Here is a 20,909-nt window from a genome sequence, read left to right as displayed (position 1 = left end):
TTGTATCCTTTGTAAAATAAGGTAGGTAGGTACATTTAGAGGATGGAATAGAGAGGTTCTAAGCACGCCCTTCTTGTTAAAATACAGTGCATTTGCAATTCCTTGCTTTGTTTATGTTCTATTTTTCTCCCGTCAAAGTACGCTAAACCGTCGGTATGCATGCGGTGCTAACTTTCAGTCAAAAATAGCATAGAATAGTTTAGTCTTTGTTGCAATGTTCAATTATTAATAGTCTTGTTATCGAAATGCAGGCGCTACCCCCGTACAAGCCGTACAAGGGTGGAGCCAGAAGTCCCGTAAGTATATTGGAGACATTTGTTTTGTCATATTGGAGACGTTTGTTTTGTCGAACGCTTTCTTATTCCCACAGCCCCCACGAAAAGGTACCCGCTGCGCTTGCGTAGGGAATTTAGTATTGTGCTGCTAAGCCCAAAGGCGTGGGATCGAATCCCGGCCGTGGTGGCCGCATTTCGATGGGGGTGGAAATCTCAAAACCAACTTGAACCGAGAACCGTGCATCGGGTGCACGTCAACGGACCCCAGCAGGTCAAAATTAATCCGGAGCCTCTCACTGTGGCGCGCCTCATAATTATATCATGGCTGTGCACGTGAAACACCCGAATTCTTTAACACCGAAAGTGTTAGTTCTGTCGACTTTGTAAGGCAACGTTGCCGTACGTTGCCACGTCAACAAGCAGAAAGAAAGACTGCAGGTTCACAATGTTGGACTCTTCAGACCCAGCGTTCCACCCTCGGTTTTTCATTATTTCTAAAATTAGGCCCATAAATAAATGAAATTATAATATTTAACCATTTCGTAAACTTATATGTAGGTGTGACTTTATGTCACGCATTTAACTGTTTGGTTTCCTCGGGCTTTCGAGAAAATAAGTAGACTCTGCTAGGCTTGCCTCAGGGTCGACACGAACGACGAAAAATGCATGCGCTGTAAATTTCAAATGCCACTAGATGACGCGGCATCTTATTTTGAAAAGTGAAGGCAACAAACCACCGCATGATGCTAAGCCGGCATCGATTTATTTAGGCAATGAAAATGCCCTTTTTGTGTGAACGACCAACAGAAATTTACCTTTTCTCCGCATACACGGAGGCGCTGCTGCAAGCACCTATTCGTGCGACTCGACCAAGAAAGTAGTTTTTCACGCTTGTAGGGAGCTCCCACAGGGGCGCCTGCGTGACCAGGCGTTCGGTGTGCTTCGACACCGTAGACCCAAGCACGTGGCCTGCTGCACCTTCCCACGCGTTGCCATGCGCGGCTTTGCCGTGACTGCGAAAAAAAAAGGAATCCTGGTGGCGGAGCCGACGCTGAGTGCTAGGACCTTAAGTCCCTTCGGCAGAGGCAACCCTCCCAATTTGGCCCTAGCTCCACGTAAACGGCACCCCTGGATTTACCCACCCCGGGGAAATCGGCACTCGGCTTTTCTTATCTCTCTCCACGCCCTTTACCTTTCTTTTTCATTTCTTTTTTACACTTCCTGTTTCTTTCTTTCTTCGCCTCAGTTTCCCCAATTTCCGGTAGCAAGAGTTAACCCGGGGGGACCTATCCAACCATGGTTAGGGTCCATGAAAACTGAGAGCTGGGCGAGTTGGCGTGGTTCCATGTTAACAAAAAAAAATACCAGCGCGAAAAAGGCTTGCACGAGCACAGAAACGACAAACACGGGCGCTGACTCGCAAGTAACATTTTATTTGCAATGAAACAGAGTAAGTGGAGAACCACAAAGGCAGGAGAACAGAAATCCTCTCACGTGCGCACGGAAACGGAAGAAGCAAAGACGTGGCCACCCCGTAGATGGCTGATGAAGTTCTGACTCACAGACACTCCCTTAGGTATGACACTTCTGCCTGGGACAAAAGTATTGAAGTTTCACCCATATATCTGTCACCTTCCAAAGACATGTAGAAAGCTTTCATTATTTCTTTTGTTTTTCCAGCACTATATATGTCGGCACAAAATCTCAGTCCTGTCAAAAACGGGTTTACAAAAGCTTGTGCGGCAGAGCACCGCCAAATTTGGACCAGTGCCATTCTTTCTGTAGAGTGCACGCTCTTGGATCCTGATATTTAAACATCGACTAGTTTGCCCTATGTAAACCTTTCCACAAGAGCACGGTGGTCTATAGACAACAATAACTTTACAGTCCACGTACATTTTTTTTATGTTTGACAGCGCGCACCCTGCACATTCGTTACATGTCACTCCATTCATTTCTTTGTGATCGGCTCGACAAATCGGACCAAGCTTGTGGCCGACACTAAGAACAGCATCAACCTTAATACCTGCTTGCCTCGTTTTTGTAACCCGTGTGCTAGCCCACGCACGTCAGGAAACGACAATGCATAATTTCTCCTCTAAGAGTAACGGTTGACGATGATCATTCCGGTCCTGTCCATTCTGGAAAGAAAGAGAGACATTATTGTGTTGAAATCCAAAGAAAACAACTTCTTCAAATGTGCACGGAAGCGTCTCTGCTCGTCGCATGCAGCTACGCTGCTGAGCACGGGGTCGCGTAAACGAATTTCGGCAGCGGTGACACGTCAAGGGGCGATGTCACAGTGGTCTTTGGCTGTGGTTCAGACCACGCCCCGTGGGCCGATAGGCACGCCGCCGGTATACCTAGTCGGCCGTAGCTAGTACCGCTAGCGCCATCAACAAAGACGTGTCTGCCGCCCTCTGGGCATGCCGGCTCTGGGGCCTCCGCTCGCGCAGAAAGGCCCGACGCACCATTGAGTGAAGCCTGCGAGCCGACGTACAGCAGCTCGATGGAAGTGATTGATGGATGGCCCTGATATTGAGCTGCAAGGAAAGCACTTATGTGCGAACACGGCGCGCCAATTTTTTGCCATCATACCAGGCGCAATACGAACCTTTCTTCCACAGTTGAAGTATATTAAGAAAAAATGCCTAAAACTAATGAACGTTCTAAAATTTTTATTGTACATAACATGGTAGTGACAGGAAGTGCCTCGTGAACCTGTACAAAAGTCTCATGCAGACACGCATAGAGTATGGGGCCATAGTGTATCAATCTGGCACTCCATGTGCTTTGAAGATGCTGGACCCTGTTGACCGTCTAGGTATCCCCTTGACAACCAGTGCCTTCGGGACAAGTCCTGTGGAGACTCTCTGCGTAGAATCCAATGAATGGTCACTCCGTCTTCAAAGGTCGTACTCTAGTTTCATGTCTTTTCTCATAGCACATGTCCACAATTAACATCCGAATTTTCAACCACAAACTGTATAGCTAGTGCCACTGTCTGTCATAACGGACCTGCCGTGGGAGAGCCCTTCTCTCTGCGCCTAAGGAACCATAGTGTCGATACCAGTTTCCCATTCCTTATATTCAGCGAAGCCATTACTGCCATGGCAATGGTAGCTCATAGAATATGACATGTATTTTGTAAAAGCTACAAAGCATGCCCCAGCATACACATCCAATTGCACTTCCTAGAATTTCAGGCAAAATGCCCGTGCCCCTAATGCTATAAGGACGCATCAAAGTCGCATGCCAGTCTGTCTTATGCAGCGGTGGGTCCATCGTTCTCGGCATCCGTTGCTCCGCACCTGGAAAAAAAAACATTTTTATGGCTGATGCGCATGCACTAATCCCAGCTGTAAACTTCACCAACAATAACCAGCTTCGGAAGGCAATTATTTATATTGACTCTTTCAGAGTCCTTAAAGCTCTATCGTCCCTACAGAAACATATGGGTCCTGTATTTCTGAGCTTTACTCGGCTCTGTGCCCCGCTAACGCATTTCAACAACATGTTATAGTATGCTAGGTCCCTGGTCACACAGGCATTGAAGGCAACGTGCTTGCCAACATAATGGCCACATCTACAGTATTAAAAGCTGGCAACTTTATCACTGCTGTCCCTTCCATAGACCTGAAACCGTTCCTGCGCAAGGAAAATACGGAGCTGCTATTTGCAACGCTCGTGGGACGCAAAACCCTCTAACAAGCTCCACCCAATAAAGCAACATTTACAAAGTTGGCCACCACTAACTCAGGTCATTTTCTGTCGACTGCGAATATGCCACACCTATGGCACACAGTCTTACCTATTGACCAGCGATGATCCTCCAGTCTTCAGGAAATGTGGCGAGGCGCTCACCGTTCTCCACGTCTTGCTGTAATGTCACGAAGTGGAAGACCAAAGAAAGACGCCCTTTCCTCTATAAGAGAAACAGCATACTTCATTACACACAACAATGTTTTTCGGCAAAGACCCACTCTTTTATGAGAAATTAGCTTTAGATTTTCTTTAAAATGTTTATGTACTCGATGTTATACACCCGAACGATCAGTAGCATGGCCTCTCAATAGAGGCCGTTATTACGCCAGTAACGTCGATAACACACGCTATCAAGGGCCCTGGTGAGGCAGCAATGCTGCTTGAAGTTTATTATCAATAGAATGATTTAGGTTAGCACGTCCTACATGCATATACACAGCGCACCTCACTGTAGTCATTGCCATAGTTTTATTGCAAGTATATGTTTTACGCACTTATACAGCGATCGATTTTAGGCATCTATACAACCACATTCATCAATCCATCGAGCTCAATACTAATCAGTAATACTCAACAGTACGCAATACTTGGTCCTTGCGCCATGAAACACTATACATAGTCATCATCATCGTAAGAAGCAGTGTGTCAGTAAGAACTCAATTTAACAGGGTCACAAGGACTTTGCTGGGTCTGAGGAGCTTAGGATTGTTCAAACGCAGTAAAAAATGGAGACAACCAAGTGTACACATACACACGCTTCACTTGCTTGTTCACGTCTGTTACTTCGCTTAAACATTCTTAAGTATGTCTTACGAACAAGAGGGGAAAGAGTGCCGCTGCCAACACCACTAGTGGTGACCACGGCAAAACAGGGCCAGTTGAGTACTACCGAAACTGCTACAAGGAACAATGCTTACCTGCAAGAACTGTATTCTTTGGTTCATGTCCCTTGGCTGCAAATGGTGACCTTGGCAGAAGCTAGATACCCGAGGAGATAAGCAAGCAATGCTAAACGATCCCTAACAGTGCCCTTCCGCTTCCCTGCCGACCACACTTGACCAAGTACGTGACGAGGTCGTCGACTTGTTATTCAACAGTGATCGCGATTGTTCTTTCGAAGGATTCGAGTAAAACTGAACAAGCGCATTTAAACAAACCTTCACAACATTTGCATACAACGTTGTTTTAAACTTTTCTTGACTGTATGCCGAAAATTAGCCCGCTCTCTCACCCGATTTGTTCTAGATTTTACGTCGGCTATCTATCAGGATCTCATCGTATCTTTACGTTGTAGCCTCGCGCTACAGTTACTGAATGAGAATTTTTCCCTCTCATGGGGGTTAAATTTGTATTAAGCTACATATTATCCACAGAAGAGAACGAAAATTAAAGCGGAACTTGCTCGCTGTAGGAGCCCAATCCAGAAGGTTTTCATGGTGTGGAACTTGCGTTGCTCAATTGTTATGTCGCCGTAGCTCAAATGGCAGAGAATCGCACAAATCATGCGAAGGCCGAAGGCTTGGCTCTCACCAACATGACGTTCTCTCTTCGTCCAGGTCTACTTTCATTTCACTTAAATAGTCCCGCAAGGCCAGAACACTACATAGGAATTCTACATAGGAAATTCTACATAGGAAGCAGATAAAATAGCGTGCTTACTTTAACCACGTAATGTACATTATTATAGAAAGAGAAAAAAGGAAAAAAATGGATATTCAATAATAATTAATGTGGTACATATTTCTTTATTAGTAATTTATTTGCTGAACCATTTACGCTCTGCAGTGTATGACGGACACTACCATGGGCTTTGCGTGATGTTCACAGCGCTTAAGTCACAGTTACAATGTATCAAGCTCAGCATTCGAACAATTTGTCTTTACGTTGGGCTTTGTAGGGAAAATGATTACATGTTTTAACTATTAACTAGACTATTCACTCTTCTTCAATGTCCTGGTTTGTAACCATTATGGATTGCCGTTTTCTCACTTCACGTGCGTTCGTTTTCTTTTTTACTTTGCATGCATGTTTAGTAGACTTTGTATGTTTTCTTGAAACTTATTGTTCTAATTCAATGTTAACATCCAAATTTAAAATCTGCCTGTCCCATTTTATACGTGCATCTCTTATCGTCCCTCCCCTCAGTAGTGTATTTATGCGCCTCAAGGTAAAAATACATGAAATAGTTCAAGAATATACCCATATATAGCCTTATGTTGCCAATTTCCCATATATAACCGTCTCCTGTATATATTATACTGTTCAATAAAAATTGGATATTTTCCAACTTCGCTCTAGGCTCCTCTAGGCTCCTCTAGGCGCTCTAGGCGCCTATTTGCTCTAGGCGTCTCCTTGTACGGTCAGCCTACCCACTAATATATACAAGTGCTTCTTTCTACTATTTTTATTGACAAGACGTGTGCGGCTTGGCGCTGCACTTGTTACCCCTTGTTTCGTCATCGTACAGTCTTATGCATGGCAAGCTGGGAGAATTAGTGATCGAACACGTTCCTAGGGGTGGGCAGCGCAACCCGGATAAAAGACAAAGGTACACGATACTCGTAGCGCTCGTATCGTGTACTTCCTTTTGTCTTTAGTCCGGGTTGTGCTGGCCACTGCGAGAAACATGTTCAGTTTTATACACTAATGCATATGCGTTTATATATACGGGCACACACAATGTTTCTAGAAAAACGGTGTTTTTCGCAACAAACATATAGAAAGACTACCACAGGTTGATTACCACAAGTTGATGCAATGTATTTTCCCATGCCCTGCAGCAGCCTCCAAATGGAGGCTAGCAGTATGTATGAAATAAATAGATAAGCATGAAGGTAACACTGTGGGAAGAAATTGGCATTCGACGAAGAGAACGGAACTTTTTCCATCCGGGCAGGTAGAACGTTTGAAGTTTCAGCAGAACCATTGAACTACGCTGAAACTCTACAACATTGCAGAGATAGTAAAAGGCGCTTCCTCCAACACATCATTCTATTAACCGAGAAGATGCCCTCGAATGACGACAGCTATAAACTAACTTATTCCCGTCGTCTCTTGCACCTTCTCCTCTTCGACCTCACACAATATGCCTCATACTGTCCCTACTGTGGAGCAAAGCACTGCACCTGGGAATGCCCAGACCATCCAGGCTACTCCCCTCTTCCTTCACCTTCCTCTTGAGAAACTGCGCTCACCAGCTGAGACCCGTAAAAGCAGCGATGGGCGATCCAGCGGGCATGCGGAGCGACGCGAGCGCATCCTACGGGGAAGTCGCCCTACCCGATCAACAAGAAATGTTTTCTCTCTCTCGCTCTCTCAACCTGCCAGGACAAATATAGAGTTCCACATTCGAAATTGTTGGCATAACAATTATTAGTTTATGGCAACATGGTAGTTTATGGCACCGACAATATTGGCAATACGGCAACAACAAATGTGGCAACATTTATTCATCATCATCATCATCATCATCATAATCATTAGCCTATTTTATGCCCACTGCAGGACGAAGACAGCTCCCGGCGATCTCCAATTAAGCCTGTCTTGCGCCAACCGATTCCAGCTAGCGCCTGCGAATTTCTTAATTCCACCACCCTACCTAGTCTTCTGCCGTCCTCGACTGCGCTTCCGTTCTCTTGACATCCATATTGTAACCCTAATAGTCCACCAGTTATCTAACCTACGCATTACATGACCTTCCCAGCTCCATTTCTTTCTGCTAATTCAAGGGCGATGAGAGCACGCGGCGAATATTGGCCTCCACCGGCTGATACAGACACGAAATGGCGTTTGCTGCTCTTTAGATCCACGGCCATGACAGCGGACCGTAGTGGTCCTCTGCGCCATGAAGCCAAAAATGACAGGGCCAAGGAAACCGGTGACACTACAGGCAAGCAAGGAGACGGACACAATCAGAAGGAAAGCGTTCAGAAAATGCTGAAGCAAATGGTAGAGTCAATGCGCGTGATTCTTCGTGGTCTCCAGAATCCGGCAGCCAAAAATTCCTTGCAGGTGTTCGCCGTACTGGAGCCGCTTATCGCAGCTCTTTAGATGCTGTGAAACTTTTGTATGGCGCCTGTGCTGCTCAAGCAGGCGAGGCCCACCCACTAGCTTCGTCTTAACGCCTTCATCTCTTGGTTCGCTTGAACAAGTGATTACAGACAAGATACAGTACCCGATAATGGCTTCGTGGATGAGATTTCTGAAGGTTTATGATCAGGACGTTGAACTTGCTTTCAGCGTTGTGCGTCCCTCTGTCTATGTCGTCATCATCGTCCCTCATCACACCTTTAGATTCCCGTTCCCCCTTCCCTGTGTAGCGTAGCAGGCTAGAGCGCGTTAGCTCAGGCAGACCTCTCTATCTTCTTTCAAATAAATTATCTCTATCTCTCTCTCTCTCAATTAGTATATCGGCTGCCCCTCTTTGCTCTCGCATCCACACCGCTATCTTCCTGTCCCTTAACGTGACGCCTAACATTCTTCATTCCATCGCTCTTTATGCGTTCCTTAACTTGTTTTTGAGCTTCGTCGGTCTCCAAGTTCCTGCCCCATATCTCAGCACCGGTAGAATGCACTGATTGTACACTTTCTTTTTGGGGATAATGGTAAGTTTCCAGTCAGGTTCTGACAATGTCTGCCGAATGCGCTCCGACCCATTTTCATGCTTCTGTAAATTTCTTTCTCATGATCAGGGTCCCCTGTGAGTAATTGACCTAGGTAGACGTACTCCTTCACACACTCTAGAGGCTGACTGGCAATCCTGAACTCTTGCCTCCTTGCCCGGCTATTGATGATTATCTTTGTCTTCTGCATATTAATCTACAACCCCACTCTTGTACTCTCTCTGGTAAGGTCCTCGATCACTTGTAACTTGTCCCCATTGTTGCTGAACCCGACAGTGTCATCTGCAAATCGAAGTTTGCTGAGACATTCGATGTTGACGCTTACTCCAAAGCCTTCCCATTTAATAGTTTGAATAGTTCTTCGAAACACGCAGTGAATATCACGGGAGAGATTGTGTCTCCTTGTCTCACCCCTTTCTTTAAAGGTATCTTCCTATTTTTATTGTGGAGAATAAAGGTCGCTGTGGAATCTCTGTAGATACCTTGCACAATATTTACCTAAGCGTCATGCACTCCTTGATTCGAGTCCTTCGACTTTCTTCCAAAGGTTACCAACAGAAAAGCATGCTTTCGATTTTTGTAAAAGAAGAAGGTCATTGCGGCACAATTAAACGTCGACTCTCTGGTTCCAACACCCTGTAAATTGGCTAAATCACTGGAAGATATTGCTAAAGGTCTGGAAAGTCGCTTTAAGTCGATTTTGCCCTATCACGCTACGTCGCCTATTCATGGTGAAGTTACAATTTTGAAGTGCGAACAAGTTGTGTTTTCGGAGCTCACAAATGTAATAAGCCAGCTGCCCAATTCAGGCATCATTACGGCAATCACTACGGCAATAATAAAAGCCTTATTTAAGATATCTCCTCACGCATTACTTACCATGATAAACCATTGAAATGAAGATTTGTGGATCCCTCCGGACTAGATTTGCAAAAGTAATCCCATTTTTAATAGATCAAAGTGCTAGTTACCTCTTAGGTAACTTAGGCCAATATCTCTAACATCTAACCGAGTCAAACTCATCGAAAGAACCTTACAAGACCGCATAGATAATTGGCTGATAGAGAACGTGATTTTGAGCCCATGCCAAATTGGCTTCAGACATGGGTGCTTGATTTAGTGGGCCCATGTCGACCTAGAAAGTCATATTAAACTTCCTCGATGTCAGGAAAAATATGCTGCCTTCGTCACTTTGGATATCACTAAAGCGTAAGAACATGCAGGACTAATAGACGCGCCTCAGATGGCAGGTCTGCCAAATTATTTTGTCCCGTGTGCTTATGAATGTTTAAACTGAAAAAAATTTTACTACACTCAAAGCGGATTGTCTTCATTAACGTATAAACATTCAAGAGGTCAGCCCAAAGATCAGTCCTATCGCCATTTCTATGTAATGTTTTACTGAGTACTGTGACTTTGCAGCGCGATGTACATGTGTACGCATGCGCCGACATCGCATTATTTTGCAGCGTCAGTAGATATACATGCAATGTACCAAGCTCTACGGCCCCATATGAGTAGTCTGGAATTGTGGCTTGATGGCATTACCATCTCAATGTCAGAAAAAGCACCGTGCTAGTTTTCCCTCATGGCGTTCCTGTGCAAATTTCGATTCTTTGTCTACAAGAGGGTGTCCCACACGTGATTTCACTGAAATATTTGGGTGTAATGTACGCCGAAAAGCCTAATTTGAGTCCGCACATAGAGCATATAACCTCAAACGGAGTACGCGCAGTAAGATGGTTGCGCAAACTTGGCAGCAGTCGATCAAGATTGCGTCGGCATGTCCTCATTATGATCTACTGCATGTATGTTTTCCCGATAACAAAGTTCGGGTGTGTTTTCTTTTCTGGCGGACCTGCATACAAAATTCGGCCTCTTGTTCTATTAGAACGAGAAGCATTACATTTGCGTCTAGGGCTTACTAAATTTGTCACTAACGATATCTTATATCAAGAAGCGCGCCTGCCTTTTCGTGAGATTTCGTATCCTAAGGTAGAAACCTTCCTAAATATATGTATGCATCTCCACAGAAGAGGTCACAATGCGTTTTCATTATTGAACGGAGAAAGGCGGGCTAGTTGGTGGTCGATATTTGAATGCGTAGTGTAACCGCGCAAGCGACCAGTGTGTTTCCTTCTTCGTCCGTTGTCGTTTGCGTGGTTATATTATGCATTCATTATTCAATCAGCTTCATTTTTTAAACATCCATGCTATCGCTCGCGTTATCCTTACGCTGTTTCCGCGCAAAATCTATTGGACCCATTAAATGTTCACCTATGTGAGGTGGTCTTACTGAATTCTGCTGTTCCAGTCATTCAAAATAAACATGGCGATATTTTTTTCAAGCAATACTAAACATTTGCCCTATCAATTTCTCAGTGGTATTTTGGAAGACTACCTTACACACCTGGATGCAGAGACCGTGACAGCAACCGATGCATCTGCCTATGAAGAGAAGGCAGGTGTGGGCATTGTATCGTCATATCTAAATTCGTACTTTTCCATTGGGCTACCTGAGCCCACGCCTATCTTCCAGGCAAAATTATTGGCAATTCCCTTAGCTTCACGTGAATTGCCATTATCTCTGTCATCAGGCGTAACTTTAGCCGATTTTCTGTCTGTCTGTTCTCCACTAACCACATACAAATTGACAGATTCATTAGAAACTGTCAATTCTCTACTCCCAAGACATTTACGTCTCGTTTCACTTAGTGAGGGTGCCAGGCCACAAAATCTAGCCTTAAACGAATATGCAGATGCACTCCCAGTAGCATCCCACGATGGTCCTATAACGCCAATTTTACCTGCGTCAGCATTCATCACTGCGGCCCGATTCAGAAAATATACTGCAGGTAATAACTTCCCGAAAGCATCGTTGTCAGTATCAGAATTCCACATCTCAATTTTCCATGGAACAATAAATGATGCACCCCTAGAAAAACTGAAGTAACGATTACGCGAATATGGTCCCGAGTCCTCGCACTGAACTGTCATCTCCACAAGTATGGTCCGGCTATGTCGCCTTTGTCCCCTCTATGCGATTAGAGTCAATCTCTTCAGCAGTCCTTTTTCACATACCGTCGTTTCATTATTCAACGGAAAGGTTTTTTATAAGAACCCTACCTAAACCTTCGTCTGAATTTCACACTTCCAGTAATTCTTTCCTTTGGGCTACGGCACGGAGTTACAGCCACAGTAACGTTTGTAAAGCCTTCTGCATCTTTTTGCACGAGACAAAAAGAACTGCATCCTGAAATTCTTCTTGATACTTATTATTCTCGCATATATTCTACTATAATACCAAGTTATTCTACTATTATACTACTATAATACTTTATAATACTACGTTCAAAGCGAAGGAGGAGCGGATTCTCAGCCTCCACAGAAGAAATCCAGGTTGTCTGATTCACAAAAATGAAATTCTACAGAACGCAGCAATACAAGAAGTTTGTAATTCCACGACTGTATGGAATGTAACTGTGTTTCGAACGTTATAATATGGTGCAAGCAGGATCGACATGATAAGCAACAAAAATCTACAACATTCTCAGAATTGCCGGCTAATACGTAAGCGTTCTTTCGCACTGGGAAAGGAATGGGTAGACGTGCATAAACGAGGAAAAGCAATTAAGCAAAAGCGAAGTAACAGATGAGCCACAGACTGCTTACACTCTAGTATACAATTCTTAGAATTTCTGCGGCCTTTTCAAACGCCTGGTTTTTTTCAGGAACCACTTAATAACAGTTTTGAAAGCTAGTAACAAAGCAACCATTCTTTCTAGTAAAAGGTTGTGTTCAGCCACGCTGTAAGGTTCTTGTGCGAGCATTTAAGCAGTTCATCTGTGACAATCACTGACCTTGCCTTTGAAAATTGATCGTTTGTCCCTGATAGTTAGCTCCCCTTTGTGCCCTGGTCACTACAGGTACAGTATCTAATTATGCATTAATAAATATCACTGCCGCGAATATTTGCGTACGTGTTTGGTCAGCGATATTTAATTTGATATTCCATACCTAATATTTGTATTCCATTGGTATTCTACCGGAAAATAAAAGTTGATATTCGCCCATCGCCTCTACTCGCAACACTTCGGGGCCCTGTGCTCGTCGACCCGCAGGTGTACCAGGGCACCTTCCGAGCATGTTCATCCCACGAGGACTGCCTACCGGACGAGTGCTGCATCTATGGCCTGAGCAGGGGCGACAGCTGCGTCAAGCACTTCAAGCCCTGTCCCATCATTAAGGTGCCCGTGCGACGTAAGTATGCATGCATGCACACGAAAAAGGGCTGCCACTGTTGCGCGTTTTAAAACGGAATCGTCACGCAACACATTCGGAGTTCTTTCATTATATGTGTTTTATATAACATGATATTATGGGATAGGTAGACGCATTTGGATGGCAATGGATGCTTCTCGTCCCAGAGCAAACTAAAATGAAATAAAATAAAGCGCCGAAGAAGACTGAATGCAGTGAAACAGCACCATTATCGGAGTCGTTCTGCTCGCAAGACCAGGAAGCCGCAGACCCTGCACATTTCCGTAAAAAAATTATAAAACACGTAAAGCATAATAAATTATGAATGGCTCAATGGCCTAATAAGGGTAACTGGCTTGAGGAATTGCGAGATTTCGATGGGGTCAGCTAGGACCGGAGAGCTGTGGCACTTGAAGCACTTCCAGAGCAAGTGCCTGATTGGTTGGCACAGCTGCCGCTTCGCACGCTTGGTGACCCGCTTGTACCGGCGCTAGCTCCTCCACCGTGTTATTCGATACACGTCTTGTTTCCTTGTGTGCACACCAGCGCACAAGTGCATCCCACATAAGTGTAGCACTGCTGCAGGACTTGTGCACGAGTACTTGGCACGCAGGCTTTGCAGGCCAGGGAATCTTCCTTCGGTATACGTTGCCGTAGGCGTTCACGCGCTGCTGTGGTCTCTGTTGCTGGGCTAAGACGTCCGTCCCTGCATTTCCGTCGCATTATTAGAGCACATAAGTTGCTACATCACTGCCTAAACCTACTCGAAGTTGTCCGCGAAAATACGCAAGTCACAATTTTGCAGATCAGTAGGCGATAAGTGAAGAACATGCCACATAACTATATACCGCCATGTAACTGAGTTAAGCTTGCACGACGTGTGACACGCACATTTAGTATAAACCCAATGGGTTTGAATTTTCTGTGATTTTTTTAGGACACGGAGTCTCTTTCTGCTGGCCCATCGTAAATGCACGCCTATGTTGCGTTTCGCAATGCCTGCGCCCAAATCGTGGCCAATATGCGGATCGCGCGATTGCTGCTTACTCGCAAACCAGATCGAGTGAGGGCTCAGCTTAGAACACAGCGTGGTCATCGCGTGCTTAAATATGCAATGAAGTACGGTAGGATCGTAAGGTATCATATAAAAGGCAATCTACTGCCTTTTCGTGGTCTGCGACTTTAGCTTTGACAACACGATTGGGTTTGGGCCCCAACAGCAACTCAAGATATCAATAAAACATTTTCAATTAAGAAGAGCAGTTCGGCACATTGCGAATCTTTCTTACCATGCACCGATACATGACCTCGGCGCCACGCGAAATAATTTGTCATTGCCTAAACTCGACAACCTTATCTTGTTTTGTGAGTAGAAAAACTATTTATCAGATAAAAATCACATTTTTTATCACTTTGTCATCAAACAGTTGAGGCGTTTTTCGGAATATAGATGCCTAATTTGTTTCATTTGCAAAGGCAATATGATCGTAATAGTTTACAAAGACGGATTCCAAAACTGCATATTTTGCAGCAGTTTATGTTTAGAAACACTTCGAGATATTGCGTTCAAATCAGATCTACAAAGTTTATTTTGCTGAATTTCGACATGTCCTTGTATCGGAATGTGCATATCTGTGTTATAATTGTGTTGCCAGAGTTTTTATTTTATTTACAATAATATCCCTATATTAAAGCTATGTTTGTGACTACTATGCATTCTTTTTGTATTGTTATACATGCAGAGTAAGCGTTAATTTTGTATTGTCATTTATATAGTGTACAAAAGAATATGCCAACCTTAATCGTTTTTTTTATTTCTTTCACTTTCGTTGTATTATGTTTCTTGTTTTCTACTGTTTCGTTTTGTCTACTTCGATTTTCATGTGGTGTACCTATCTTGACTGCCTATAAGAGGAGCTGAGATCCCGTTAAACTGGCACAAGGTTGCCTTGTATCCCTTCTCCCAAAAGCGGCTCCAGCAAGACAACAGTCTCATGTACATAAGCACTCACCCCTTCTCTTATCATCATCATCCATCCCAGTACTTTCACTCCCCTTCCCTCTTCCCCAGTGCAGAGTAGCAGACTAGAGCGCACTAGCTCCAGGTCGACCTCTCTGTCTTTCCTATCAATAAATTCTATTCTATTCTTCTTCTTCTTCGGTAAAAATGTGAAATAATCGAATTTTTATCGTTGTCTTTGACTGTTACTAAGCTGCCATCCACCACACTGAAAGTTATTAATAGAGGAGAAAGGAACTTCGCATAGGCTAAATGTTGCAATTAGCCATACCGCCCTGCAACCTTTTTGAAGTTGTGGGTCACCTTGCTAATGTATAGAACCACTACAGATCTTTTTGTCCTTGTAGTCGTACTCAGTACCGCAGAACTTTATTGTCCCTCGATTTGAGAATACAAAGTAAGGTTATGTAAAAACTAAAACTGGACAGGTTTGCTTGGAATATAAGTAATGCGAAAGGTTATAAGCTAAATGTGTTCTTCACTTCTAAAACGGACAACCCTAATGTGGCACTTAGCACTATTGTTAGTGAATGGCGTACTTAGTAACTTCATGTAAGAGGTATTAATTAGCTAAAAGGTAGATAATTCGTTTGTGTCGAGCCACTCACATGAGGTAAAGGAATACTTTCGAGATAAGCAAATAATAGGCGATGCATTTTCTGTCAATGTTGAAGACTTGTTTTATGCGATTGCTAATAATCTCTTTATCGTTGGGAAGGCCTGAATTGAATAAAACGGCACCTTCACCGTCCAAAACGGAGCTGGTGTAACGGCGGAATACTTTTTAATGCTTTTACAACTTTATGTTGACAGCGCTTCTATGCGTTTTGACCAATACTTTTTTTTTTCAATACGTGACATCTACATCGGATCGTACATTGAATCAGTATTCTGCAGCATCTTAGCTAGTGTCGATGCGTGCTTGTTGATGCTCCTAAACGCTATGATAGCCTGCACATTTCGAAGGTTTTATTGCGATAGAAATTATATGGACACTCCAGCCGCATTTCTGCCGTCGCCGTGGGGTTCCGTATGAGTGAAAGCGTGTGAGTGTGAAGCCGGCGAACGCGGTTAAATCTCGCGTGCGCAGGCGAGGAACGCGGCACGGATGCATTGCCTTTCCTGTGGTTCGCGAGGCAGCGAAGTGAGGCGAGGGAGGAGGGGCGTTCTCCGGCGACTGCTACGGTGCCTCGATGTCCTCCTCGCCCGCCGCTCTGTACAGAGTGGAGACAACCGCGGCGTCTACTACGGCGTTGGGACGCGAATCACGGACGGCGTGCTAGACGCCTTTGGCGGACGCTGTAGGGACGGGCTGCCGGCGCTCCTGTGTCTTGAAAGCGATCTGCTACGTGGATAAAGTGCGCGCCCGCGCGGGTGTCATCTTCAACGCGATATGTGACGTTTGCAGAGTGCGCGTAGTGCCGGTAGCTTCGTATGCGCCGTGATGTTCTGTATAAGGTCCAAGGGCGATAACATTGTTATTGGAAGCCTATCACATAAAAAACTTAGACGGCCCATGTATAAGCGATACGTCGATACAGCTGTATAACTCCTATTTTACATTCTTTGAGTACTGTGGGGTCTCTCACACCCGTACTCTTGGGACAAAGGAACGACAACACAGTAGTGCAAACAATCACAAGGGCATTTATTACACCTTTCATAAATCAATGCCTGCTAGCCGAGTTGCTATCCACAAAACATGCCGATGGGAGCGCGACAAATCTAGAAGTCTGACTCACCGCGACCGGAAGCGAGCGAATATGTTCGCCCCATGCTGGATCCCAAGGCCTGGTCGTTCGCGTGTATGGTCACGCGAATCGTGGCGCGTTCGAGGGCGGCCCGCCGGGCAACCGACCCGCCGGGCAACAGGGTCGCTGCACGTGCGGCACGGCCGTCCCGCTCCTGTCTCGAACCCAACAGCACCGAGCGCCTTGTCTACCGACGCCCGAGTAACCCCGCAGCGGCGCGACGCTCGCGCCATCTCTCGCACCGCGCTTGTACCACCCGACCGCCGCACGCGCCAGGCCACGCGGCGGGCGAAGCCGCCCTGCAGGAGACGAGCCATGCGGGAAAACTAGATCTCAGGGGAGGCGTGAGAGTCACGCATCCCCACAGTACTGGTTGTCCGATAAGGTTTGAACGATGCCTCTTGCGTATGGGATCGTGTGAATATTGATTCTTGGGTTCTTTTCTGTAATAGATCAATTGGAAGTGTCGCCGTGTCGTCGTAATTGTTTTTCTTTCTTGTCTAAAGTTTGTGTGCGTCCGTTTAGCAGTGATTCTATTTAACAGCAAGTACTAACCAAGCGAAAAAGTAATTCTTACTTGCATGAAGGTCCGTGCAAGGCTACAAAAGGGAGCATCGTAGACATGAGGCAATCTTCAACGGGAAGGTCTAACCACCTCGACGGGAAGATGTGCGTTAGTTGCTTTCACGCAAAAAACTTCAAAATGATAAAGCACAAATGAGTAAGGGGAGTGTTTCTACAAAGGTTTGTGTTCACTAATCTTATTATCATCAACCTTAAAGACATAGAGAAGGATATGAGAGGCAAGGAAGTATCCAAAACAAGCACTGCAGGCACTGAACAGTAAGAGCGTCGTCTGGAACAGCGGGAGTGGAAAAACAAAATACTTCTTCTCACGCTTAACGGGATCCACAGGTCATCTGTTGCCACAGAAGTTGCACCTGAAGCAGCGGCTTCTCAGTACGTCCAGTGACGTCATGTATCTTAAAATAAACACACTTACGTTAATTCAAATGTGACCCCTGAAACTCAAAGCCTTGATTTCTGTAACAATATCAGAAGGGAACACTTAGAGTAGTGTACACTTAATAAATAAAACAACTAAATCGAGCAAACGGTGCAAGACATTCTCATGATCTTCATCCGGCAACACAAAGCATCGCTCGATCGCCAGGTGCCAGAAGTAGAGGAAAAGGACAAGAAAACTCCAACACTATTCTGGTGCTCCCTGCTGGTAAGCTATTAGGGATTTATTTTTGCACACACGGTATGGAACGAAAGGAAACTGTGCGCGTAAATATCACTACATCGGAACCACGTCACGCCTAAACCTATCGTTGTCGTTATGTGCACATAAAAATTTGAAATCTTACGTTGGAGATAATTCTCTAACATACGCATGTGCCCGCACTATGTTGTCACAAAGTCAACGCACGCAGTAATATGTGACAAGACATGAATGTCTTTAGTTATTTGTAACTTCACCTCCTGTTATCTTTCGTTGATCATCTAAGAATTCATTACCCGCCGTGGTGGCTGGGTGGCTATCCTGTTGGGCTGCTAAGCACGAGAGCGCGGGATCGAATCCCGGCCACGGCGGCCGCATTTCGACGAAGACGAAATGCTAAAACGCCCGTGTATACAGATCGAAATCCTAAAACACCCGTGTCTACGGATTTAGGTGCACGTTAGAGAACCCCCGGTGGTCTACATTATACCGGAGTCCTCCACGACGGCGGGCCTCATAATCAAAGATTGGTTCTCATGCGCAAAACCTCACAAAACATTTTTTTATCGAACAGTTGTTTGTTTATGAAGGCACAACTGTTGCAACTGCTTCCAATTTTGTAAAAACAAATCACAAGGCTGTGTTCACACGGGTGTGTGAATAATCCACACGCACTTTCGATTAACGAATCAAATAATGCCGTCTTAATTCGATTCATTCTCGGAATCAAACAGCTATTGTTTGTAAATGAGAATTTTTTTTAATACTTCAAATCACCAAATATGCGATCAGTCCCCTCCAGGCGGCCATAATGGGTATAAAACATACGAAGTTACTTACCGGAGCGTGGTGCATGTAATTCAGACGGGCGTGCCATTTCCGTCAATACCGCTATCACTCACACTCAGTGATCCGTGCTGTATATGCTAACGACCAAATTGTTTCTTTGTCACTAAAATGCTCGGTTCGGACTTTTAATAAGCGACGCTTCATAACGCGCAGTATCGTGACAGAAAATTGCTAACTTTATGTTCGCACTAGAACGTGTTGAATCGCGATAACGACCGTTCACAATTCGAAAACTATTCCAAAGGTATTCGACATTTGAGTCGGCTCGCTTCTTGCACGATTCGAGTTGACAATTCATTTCCCTTTCTTTAAATATTACTATTCGCACACCCACGGCTATGTATCTCGCCGATATGTTGGTGCGTTACGCATTGCACTCGCAAGCGCTGCGCTGGCGCGACAACGCCGCAGTGGGTCCCGCCATCTATGTGCCCGTCCTCGCCACTCGCAGCTCGGCCCCGCTTCTGCCCGCCGTACAACAGCGGCGGCTTCTTCTTCAACGTGTGCACGGCGCCCGAGGACTGCCCGTACCCGTACCTGTGCTGCCGCCTCCGGGGCTCGTACATGTGCGTGCCCTCCTTCTACGACCGGCGCCGGAGACGGCGGCGTCACGCGATCGCCGGCCAGCGTGACGAGCACGACCGCAACGTGGAGGCGTCGAAGTGGCTGCACGCGAGCGATGCTGCTTTGTCTTCCTAAGAGCCCGCAGTAAACGTGACGCTAATCACCCTCCGTCTGTGATGTCAAATAACTCTCGCGCGAGACTCTTTCTTTGTCCAATTATGTGCGTGCTTCCGTCTCCGCTACCTTGCTTTAGGTGCAGAGACGTGTGGCAAGGAGGCTACGGGCCTTGATGGCTCCTTCCCCGGCTGTAACGCGTACTTTGAGAAGAAAAAAAGAAATCCTTGCAGATCCGACGTGCTGTGAAAATTGGTTCAAGTGATGCTTCCATTTGTGCTTTCAAAACTAAAGACAATAACTCTGTTCTCGGGTCAACGACGATTTTAAAGTTTGGAAGACACGCTGGTAGCATTTTTTCCGGGAAACGCCTAAAGCAACCTAAAGTTGTGGCGCTCGAACGTAAGGATTCCACACAGGACGACGAAGGAATGACGACGATAAAATGACGGTGACCGGATGGCGACGACCGCATCATGACACCGGAATGACTACGAGAAAATGGTGACGATTGAGCGACTATGACGATGACGACGACGCAATTAATGGCGACTTTGGAAAGACGATGACAATGACATGACGTGAAATGTGTGACGACGACTGTATGATCACGATGCAGTGAAGATGGTGCCGTGACAACGGCAGCATGACACCCTTGTCGTCACCCCATTGTCATCATGCCGTCGTTGCCACGCTGGCTTTATAATATCGTCATAACATTGTCATCGTGCCATCGTTGTCATAATGCTTTCATTGTTCCATAGACGTGATTGCATCGTTGTCACTGCGTTGTTGTCATACAATCACCGTCATGCTGTCATGATCATGGCCGATTCTGGTGCGCGAGTGTCATAGCTAAGAGGGCCGAATGCCGAAGGGAAAGTACAACGCGTATAGCTGAAGCAAGGGAAATCTCAGAATAACCTCCGCAGATTCTATATAACGGTGTCTTCAGCGATTCGGCATGTCGCTACATTGCTTCAACGCTCATCGTATTAACGTCGACAGTCATCGTGTGAAGGGTTCTACTGGAATTGCCTCTACCCGGAGTTGTGACTACTGATTATGCCTGCCAATTAGTTTTCTTTCTTTTGCGTTATCGTCTGTTCTTTTATATTTTATGAGAGACTGATCATGACATCCCGTAGGCGTGCGTCTTGGATTGCAACTGTTAGGACGGAATCTACATGACATTACTTGTCACCGCGACTATACAGCGACGCCAGGAATGACTCATCATCATCAGCAGCAGCAGCAGCAGCTTGGTTACGCCCACTGCAGGGCAAAGGCCTCTCCATACTTCTCCATCTATCCCGGTCATGGAATGACTCATTGAAGTACATATTATACACTGAACGCAAGATGGACGCGCTACAATCTGTTTCGGAGCATCAACATTTACAGGTACGAATAAACACATGTAAACAACCGTGGTCCCTTTTCTTTGCCTTAGCTTTCATA

General features: G+C 45.4%; 1 protein-coding gene across 1 annotated transcript; it reads left to right on the top strand.

Moving 5' to 3' along the window:
- The first annotated feature begins 245 nt into the window (after nucleotides 1-245).
- Nucleotides 246-19,469, top strand: LOC142558410 (uncharacterized). The gene is made up of 3 exons (XM_075670547.1): nucleotides 246-296; nucleotides 12,784-12,922; nucleotides 19,222-19,469. Exons 1-3 carry the CDS (start codon nucleotides 246-248, stop codon nucleotides 19,467-19,469), a joined length of 438 nt encoding a protein of 145 aa, XP_075526662.1.
- The last annotated feature ends 1,440 nt before the right edge of the window (nucleotides 19,470-20,909 follow it).

This window comes from Dermacentor variabilis, chromosome 9 (genome assembly GCF_050947875.1).
Source record: "Dermacentor variabilis isolate Ectoservices chromosome 9, ASM5094787v1, whole genome shotgun sequence".
NCBI classification, from domain to species: domain Eukaryota; kingdom Metazoa; phylum Arthropoda; class Arachnida; order Ixodida; family Ixodidae; genus Dermacentor; species Dermacentor variabilis.
Note: the sequence above shows the minus strand (reverse complement) of the source record. Positions and strands in the feature narration are given on the sequence as shown.